The following is an 8,999-nucleotide window of genomic DNA, read 5'->3' on the forward strand; positions in this document are numbered from 1 at the left end:
CAGGGGGCGCCCGGCGGCGGGAAGCGCGCGGGAAAGGCGCGCGCGAGCCGCATTGGTATGCAAATGAGCCGCTAATGAGCCGGGTAATGACGCGGTTAATGAGCTGAGGGGCGCGCTCCCCCTCCTTTCCATATCCTCAGGGAACCCTCCCTTATCTGCCGCCTTTCCGCGGGCAGCGTCCCGCGCATGTAATAGCCCTGACTGATTAACCGGCCCTTCTGGCTAATTAATCAGCCCTTCGGGCGAATCACTACTGCCGGCTAATTACCGACAGCAATGGGAGCACAGGTGGGATGTCCCGCCAGATTCCCCGGAGGGGACAGAGGAACTAATAATTGGAATAGAGAGACCGCAGCAAAAAGGATGTGAAATGACTGGAATCAATCAATCAATCAATTAATAGATAAATAAATATGGAGGGGACAGAGGAACTAATAGAAACGATGCTGTGTAGGATAGTTTTTTGAAAGGAAGGACTCGCAGCGAGACAGCAGCCACAGGACACCTGAATCTTTCAGGGAACAGACACAGAAATATTCCCAATGCTCTGCCTTTCCACACAGGGCGTCCCCACTCTTACATCCCGCACAGCCCAGCTCGCCCTGGCGTCACTTTGGCCAGCTTTAATTCCCTGGCACGCTTGGCTGAGCACTCCCCACCCCCTGTTTCAGCTGCCTCCTATGGCAGGAAGGATTTCGCCTCACTTTTCACAGAGCTTTTCAGCGGCTCCAATGTCATTGCCTTGGCGACCGGGACGCTACTCCCGTGTGCAGGGCGGTAAATAACGTAGATCCTCAATCCCAGGCCACTCCTGCCTGCGGGAAACCTCCGGGAGAACTCAAAACTCAGGTAGGAGGAAAGGAAAAACCGACAAAAGGAAGCCCCTTGCTCTGGGGGTGTGTGAGTTTCTCCATAATGCAGCTGGAGGGTGATTTGTGGTGGGGTTGTGACAGAATATCGAAAGTTTTCTATTAGTTTGCCTTCTTTAATGCTTCTATTTCATACTACTTTCCCTCTTGCTTTTACAAATGAAAAGCAAGCCATGCTTATATCTTTTAAGGGGAAAAAAAACTCTGGATACCTACTGGACTGGTGCTTTTCTGGAAAAAGTTTCTGGAAAAAACTATTTTGGAAAGTGGAAGGCAAGCCATGCTTGTATCTTTTAAGGGGAAAAAAAATTCCAGATACCAACTGGACTGGTGCTTTTTCTGCAAAATATTTTTGGAAAGTGCAAAGCAAGCCATGCTTGTATCTTTTAAGGGAAAAAAATTCCAGATACCAACTGGACTGGTGCTTTTCTGGAAAAAGTTTCTGGAAAAAACTATTTTGGAAAGTGGAAGGCAAGCCATGCTTGTATCTTTTAAGGGGAAAAAAAATTCCAGATACCAACTGGACTGGTGCTTTTTCTGCAAAATATTTTTGGAAAGTGCAAAGCAAGCCATGCTTGTATCTTTTAAGGGAAAAAAATTCCAGATACCAACTGGACTGGTGCTTTTTCTGGAAAATGTTTTGGGAAGTTTGCTCCCAAGTGGCTTAACTCCAGAGTGAGAGCACTTTTGGAGGAGCCTTGAATGGGAGAAGCAGTGGAGGGGCTGGATGCTGGTGGGATGCAGGGCTGCCACCAGGATTTCTCTCCTTCTCAGGAGAAAATTGTTGATGAGCTGCTGGACCCCATGGAAAGGTCCTGAGACTCAAAGTGTGCTCCAGGAAAGCTCCCTGGCTCCTCATTGCTTTTACAAAGCTCATTTTGAATTGAGCAGTCTGGGACAAATGAGTGATGGCGCAGGGCAGCGGTGTGACACCGTGGGACTGGCAGCATTTTTTGCAGACATTGAGTTGTTTGCTGTGGGCTGGATGAGCCTGATGGGTCTCGTTGTGAGGAGGAGAGAAAGGCCAGGGCCAGATCCCAAATCATGGAGCAGCTCCATGTGAGAGGTGGAAACAGCTCTGAGAATTCCTGCTTTCCCAGAGAGTCCTTAGGAATTAGTTATAACCCTGTTACATCGGGTTTGTGCATTTATCTCCCTTTCAGGTTGTCATGTTTCCTTCTGGGCTGTTGGAGTGGTGGGATAGCAGTGAATAACAAATTCTGGGCTTTTCTGGTGCTAAACCTGAGCCCTGAAGTTGATAGTGAGCTCAAAGATGCTCCTTCCAGAGAGTGCAGAAACTCAGTGAGCAAACCCAGCCAGATCCCAGCAAGGCTGACAGCCCACGGTGCCCTTCACCTCATTGTGATGAAAAAAAATGAGTTTACAATCATTCCAATAATTTATTGGACCTTATTAATCATTCTAATATTTATTAGAATTTCTATTTTATTTATCATGGGACCTCTGTGGTCACAACATGTGAGTGAGGCACACGGTTGGTGGGCTGAGGTTCTGCTCTGCTTCTCCAAGGATCATTCCAAATAATTCCAAAAATCTATTAGACCTTATTAATCATTCTAATATTTATTAGAATTTCTATTTTATTTATCATGTGACCTCTGTGGGTCACAACACGTGCGTGAGGCACGGTTGGATGGGCTGAGGTTCATCTGCTCTGCTTCTCCGGGGAGTTGTTCTCCAATATTGATGAAAAAAATTGAGTTTATAATCATTCCAATAATTTATTGGACCTTATTAATCATTCTAATATTTCTATTTTATTTATTATGTGACCTCTGTGGTCACAACACGTGCGTGAGGCACGGTTGGATGGGCTGAGGTTCATCTGCTCTGCTTCTCCAGGCACTTGTTCTCCAATACTGATGAAAAAAAAATGAGTTTATAATCATTCCAATAATCCATTAGACCTTATTAATCATTCTAATATTTCTATTTTATTTATTATGTGACCTCTGTGGTCACAACACGTGCGTGAGGCACGGTTGGATGGGCTGAGGTTCACTCTGCTTCTCCAGGGAGTTGTTCTCCAATATTGGGGTGGCTGCAGGGACCTTGATCCTTCCTTTTCCTTCTCCCTCTATCTGGGGCTGGGTTTTCCAGTGGAAAACTGAGTGCGTGGAGCTTTTCCACGCTAATCTTTGGGTGTTATTTCAGTGGCTGCTCCCAGGGAAGCGGACCTGGGTCCCGCATCCCGGGGCTGAGCCGGGTCCCGCGGGGCTCAGAGGTGTAGCATCACCTCCTGGCAGGTTTTCTCTCCCCGCTGCCGGGCTCTTTTCCCGTGTTCAACCTCCCTGCAATGCCCTGGCTAGCAACAGAGGGAAGCAGCAACCCAGGGAACGCTGGAGCGCGGCTCTCAGCAAATCCCACCGGCAACCCTAGATCCCAGCACCAACCCCCTGGTTTGCACTTTTTGGTCTTTTTTTTCCCTTAGAAACCTGCAATAAATCCAGTGCAGGTCCCTGCTGAGCTGTGCCAGCCGTGCCAAGCATCCCCCACTGCCTCAGCGAGGTGGGAGGGTGTGATGGTGTCACAGGGGTCTGAGGATGAGGGAAGAGACGAGGATCTGACTCCATGCTTCAGAAGGCTTGGTTTGTTATTTTATGATATATATTATATTAAAACGATACTAAAAGAATAGAAGAAAGGATTTCATCAGAAGGCCGGCTAAGAATAGAAAAGAAGGAATTATAACAAAGGTTTGTGGATCGGACAGAGAGTCCGAGCCAGCTGGACTGTGATTGGCCATTAATTAGAAACAACCACATGAGACCAATCACAGATGCACCTGTTGCATTCCACAGCAGCAGATAATCATTGTTTACAGTTTGTTCCTGAAGCCTCTCAGCTTCTCAGGAGGAAAAATCCTAAGGAAAGGATTTTTCATAGAAGATGTCTGTGACAGGAGGGATGGAGGATTCCTTGCTGGAATTCTCTTTGCTGCACCCTTTCCCTGGTGGGAGAGGAGATCCCCACTTTAATGAGCAGTTTGGGGTCTCTGCAGGTGATAATCCTCCTGGCTGGAGAGCTCTTGCTGGAGCAAGTGAGGATGAACCCCCCCAGGTGTTCCCTCTGGTGACAGCAGGGAGCTGAGCTGGGCTGTGGCTGCTCCTGAGCTCAGCCCCAGGTGCCATCTGCTCATCCTTGGGCACAGGAATGGCATCCAAGCCACCAGGAATGCTTCCAGAGCAATGCAGAATCAGGCTTTAAGGTTTTCCCTGATTTACCTTTGATTTTGGTGTTGCACAAAGCTCCCACTGCTTCCCACAGGGTGACTTTTCCTTCTGCAGGACCTCACCATCACATCACTATTTTAACATTTTATTTATCACATTTATTTATCACACCACAGTGCTTTCCCAGCTTCCCAAAAAGCCTCCAGCAATCCCTGAAACAGGGCTCCACATGGCACCTCCTTTCAGAGGGAATTAAATCAACACCAGACAAATTTTGGGGAACCCTATTTGTAGGTAAATTGGTTGGTAAATTCTTTACCAACTGCTGGGCTGTCACTGTTGCTGCAGAGGTGATGAGCAGGGATCAGAGTGTCACAGACACATTTTATGAAAAATCTTTTCTTTGGGATTTTTCCTCCTGAGAGGCTGAGAGGCCTCAGAAACAAAATGTAAACAATGGTTATCTGCTGCTGTGGGATGCAACAGGTAGATCTGTGATTAGTCTATGTTAGATGTTTCTGATTAATAGCTAATCACAGCCCAGCTGGCTCAGGCAAAGAGTCTGAGACAGAGCTTTTGCTATCATTCTTTTTTATTCTATTCTTAGCTAGCCTTCTGATGAAATCCTTTCTTCCATTCTTTTAGTATAGTTTTAATGTAATATATATCATAAAATAATAAACCAATAAACCTTATCTCTTCCCTCATCCTCAGACCCCTGTGAACACGGTCACACCTCACCATCACATCACTATTTTAACATTTATTTATCACATTTATTTATCACATTTATTTATCACATTTATTTATCCCACCGCAGTGCTTTCCCAGCTTCCCAAAAGTGAAAGCCTCCAGCAATCCCAGAAAAACTTTGGGGAACCAGAGAAACTTTGGGGAACCCTATTTGTAGGTAAATTGATTGGTAAATTCTTTACCAAGCCAGGTGCTTGCTGCTGGGCTGTCGCTGCTGCTGCAGAGGTGATGAGCAGGGATCAGAGCAGCAGGGATGTGCTTTGACAGCACCCACCACCCCAACTTCCCCTTGCACCCCTCAGTTCAGAGCTCAAACACCACGAGAAGCTGGCCTGGCTTTGCACAGCCACAAAGAGTGAAAGGGAACTTCTGCAACGCCCTTAAAATAGTCAGATTTGTTCCCTTTTGAAAACGAGAGCAGCCACGTGGTTAGAGCTGGTGTCACCCCGATGACCACACAGCCGGGGCGGCGCAGAGGTGCTTTCTCCTCGGGAGGAAAAGGCCTGGCTACTTCCTGAAGCTGCTCTGGGCCAGGGAAAGCAGCATGGAAGAGGGGTAAGAGCGCCAGCAGTCCTGTTCTGTCCCCTGCATCGTCTGTTCTGGGCTTCTCTCAGAGCTGCCCGTGGCTCCTTTCGTTTCTCTGTGTGTGTCACACGTGGGGTGAGGAGGGATGGGAGGACATCAGACTCTGCTTTTGGCTGTCCCTGACATGGCACCCGTGGGGAAGGAGCCCTCCTGTTCCCTCCTGTTCCCTCCTGTTCCCTCCTGTGCCCCCCTGTGCCCCCCTGTGCTTGGGAATTCCTCCAGGCAGGGTGGCTGCGCTTGCTGTGCTTTGTCGAAACTGGCGGGGAAAAGTTCCCTGCTTTCATTTTAACTCCCTCCCCTGCAGCCAGCAGCTCCCCAGCTGAGCATCCCTGGCTCGGGGAGCATCCCTGGCTCGGGGAGCAGCTGCCCTGCACTGCAGCATCCCTGGCTCAGCCCTGCCCTCAGCAGCTCCCGAGTGTCAGGTTTTCACTATCAGGTGGGATGCTAACACCAGCAAGGGGGAAAGGGGCAGCCAGCTGTGCCTGGGGGTGTCAGCCAGCGCAGGGAAGGGGTGCTGCTGCTGGCAGGCAGAGGCTGAGGGAGGAGGATGATGGTTGCCCAGAGGGGAAGGCAGCACGAGGCTCAAGATGGCTCCGTGAAGCTTCCGGCTGCAGCTGCTGGCTCTGAGAGGCTCTGGGCACACGGGAGAGCTGGGCTGGGCTGCTTTGCTCCAAGAATCCTCCTGCAGGGACAAAGGGAATGGCCTGGGCTGAGCGTGGCTCTGGTTATGATCGTGCAGCAGCATCCAGGAGGGGTTTGGTGACAAAAGGGTTCGTTTTACTGAGCTTGGCTCACCCCTGCCTGCTGCCCTGGCCTGTGGGCACTGTCCCCCACCGTGGGCCACAGGGGTGCCCAGTGCTGTGGTCACTCAGGATGGGCTCTGGGGAAATCTGGTCCTGAGTGTCCCCCAAAATGGCCCCTTGGGGTCCTCTGTGTCCCCATGATGGCTCTGAGGGTCTCTGGGTGTCCCCTGCGTTGGACTCTGGAGTGTTCTGGTCCTGAGTGTCCCCCAAAATGGCCCCTGGGGGTCTCTGGCCCTCTGTGTCCCCATGATGGGCCCTGGGGAGCTCTGGTTCTGAGTGTCCCTCATGATGGGCTCTGGTTCTAAGTGTCCTCTGCGTTGGGCTCTGGAGGGTTCTGGTCCTGAATGTCCCCCACAATAGTTCTGAGGGTCTCTGGTTCTGAGTGTCCCCCAAAATGGCCCCTGGGGGTCTCTGGTCCTCTGTGTCCCCCATGATGGCTCTGAGGGTCTCTGGTCCTGGGTGTCCCCCACACTGGGCTCTGGAGGGTTCTGGTTCTGTGTCCCCATGATGGTTCTGGGGGAGTCTGGTCCTGAGTGTTCCTCACAATGGCTCTGAGGGTCTCAGGTTCTGTGTGTCCTTCGTGATGGCCCCTGGGGGTTTTTGGTCCTCTGTGTCCCCACAATGGTTCTGGGGCGCTCTGGTCCTGACTGTCCCTCATAATGGGCTCTGATCCTGAGTGTCCCCCACGCTGGGCTCTGGAGGGTTCTGGTCCTGAGTGTCCCCATGACGGCTCTGGGGTCTCCGGTCTTGGGTGTCTCCACAAGGGACCCTGGGGTCCCTGACCTGTGTGTCCCCTGCCACGGGCTCCGGGGCTCTCTGGTGCCTGCTGTGCTGCTGGCAGGGAGTTGGGATTGAGGGATTCCTTGGAGAGCTGCTTTGCTGGAGTGAGATGGCACAGCACAGCGTGGCACGGCACAGAATGACACGGCACAGAATGCACAGCATGGCACAGCACAGCACACAGTGACACTCTGGCAGTGCTAACCCTGCCGTTTCCCTTTCCCCCAGGGTGATCTATCCTCTGTCGGACTCCCCTGCTCTGAAGATGTCCCAGCCATCCCCAGCTGATGAAGGCCCCACCTTTGAGCACCTCTGGAGCTCGCTGTAAGTGGGGTGTGCTCATTCCCCATGGGGCTGTTCAGAGGCAGCAGTGGCTCTGTGACAAACACAAATTTCCTTTTGCATCCTCTGCTTCCCACAGACCCCTTTTCCACCTGGTAAATTTGGCTCCCTGGTTTCAGATTCTGCACAGGGCATTCCATTTGCCACGTCTGTCCCACGGGTAGCAATGCTCCAGGGCAGCATGGGGACAGTGTCAGGGCCAGAGCAGAGCTCCCCTCAAGCTGGGACCCTTAATTCCAAAATTAAACATCTCCCAGCCCCACCAAGATGTTTGCAAGCCTTCTGGCCTTTGAGCCTCATGCTCTAATCCAGCAAGGGAGAAGGATTGTGCTTCGTTTAATCTTCCTTCCTTGGTCCTCTCACGTAAAGACATCCCAAGGTGACAGATATGCTGGAGTAGCTGGGTGGATTTCCTACATCTACAGCTCTGCCAGGTGGAAATAAAAGCAGAGGATGGAGGAAGAAGTTGGGAAAGGGACAAGGTTTGGGAAAGGGACGAGGTTTGGGAAAGGGACGAGGTTTGAGAAAGGGACGAGGTTTGGGAAAGGGACGAGGTTTGGGAAAGGGACGAGGTTTGGGAAAGGGATGAGGTTTGAGAAAGGGACGAGGTTTGGGAAAGGGATGAGGTTTGAGGGGACTGTGAGTTTCGGGGGGGTGGTGGTGGTGGTGGCACAGGCTGTGCTGGAGAGCTGGGAGATGACAGTGCCCTCACCTCCTGCCCAGGGAACCAGACAGCACCTACTTCGACCTGCCTCCAGCCAACCCCAGCAGCAGCAATGAGGTCTCCAACAGCACAGAGGTCACCATGGACGTGTTCCAGATGAGAGGCATGACTGACTCAGTGATGGTGAGTGTGCTCACACAGCAGGGACGGGCACCTGAGCCGGGCACATCCTTGATTTCCCTGCAGAGGTGGGCTGGGGGCTCTGGGGGAGAAACCAACCTTGTTGGTACAGCACTGCTGGCACTGGTGGAGGGTAAATCAATGGCACAAGGGTCAATAAAATCGTGGGTATTTATTGTTAGATAACATCAGTGCAGGCAGCAGCGGGGCCCGGAGCTCCAGGTGAGTACCAGGACAGCAGCAGAGTGTCATTTGCTCCAGGACAAAAGCCATTTGTGAGCTGCTGCAGAGGCAGAACTGCTGGTGGGGCACTCCGTGCTCCCAGCACAGCCCCAGGTCCGTGTTGCTGCCTTTCCTGGCAGAAACCTTTGCTTCTGTCTGAGACAAAGTCTTGGAAAAGCATCGCGGCCGTGCGAGACATCCCGGCCGCTTGGGCATGTCAGGGATGCCCGGGAGCATCCCTGAGGCTGCCCCGGCTCTTAGCTGCATGTCGCTCTGGAAAATCGCTGTTTCCCTCCAGAAAGTCGCTGTTTCCCTCGCCGACAGCTTGCCTCCCCTCCCCCAGCGCCTTTTCCCTCGCTTTCCGCTCGCTTTCCCTCCCTTCCCCGGCCCTTCTCAGCGGGCAGGGGCAGGGCAGAGTGCTGCTAATTGTGCCTGTGCCCCTCGCTGAGCGAGCCTCGCCTTTCCCCTCGCTGCTGCTGTCAGCAAAGCCGGGGCCAGGGCCGGGGCAGCCTGGGGTGAGTGACAAGAAGGGCTCTGGTAACGGGATGCCAACAGCCTGAGGGGAAGGCAAGAGAGGAGAGGGACCACTCAGTCCATGCTGATTCCT

The 8,999-nt window shown here is 52.1% G+C and overlaps 1 protein-coding gene across 1 annotated transcript in view; it reads left to right on the forward strand.

Moving 5' to 3' along the window:
- The window catches only part of TP73 (tumor protein p73), a 37,568-nt gene that overhangs the window by 1,869 nt on the left and 26,700 nt on the right, over positions 1-8,999 (forward strand). The window contains exons 2-3 of the mRNA XM_005427649.2: positions 7,213-7,308; positions 8,050-8,173. Coding sequence (XP_005427706.1) covers positions 7,213-7,308; positions 8,050-8,173 — 220 coding nt within the window. The remainder of the gene's footprint in view (positions 1-7,212; positions 7,309-8,049; positions 8,174-8,999) is intronic.

The sequence above is a fragment of the Geospiza fortis genome, unplaced genomic scaffold (assembly GCF_000277835.1).
Source record: "Geospiza fortis unplaced genomic scaffold, GeoFor_1.0 scaffold37, whole genome shotgun sequence".
In the NCBI taxonomy this organism is placed as follows: domain Eukaryota; kingdom Metazoa; phylum Chordata; class Aves; order Passeriformes; family Thraupidae; genus Geospiza; species Geospiza fortis.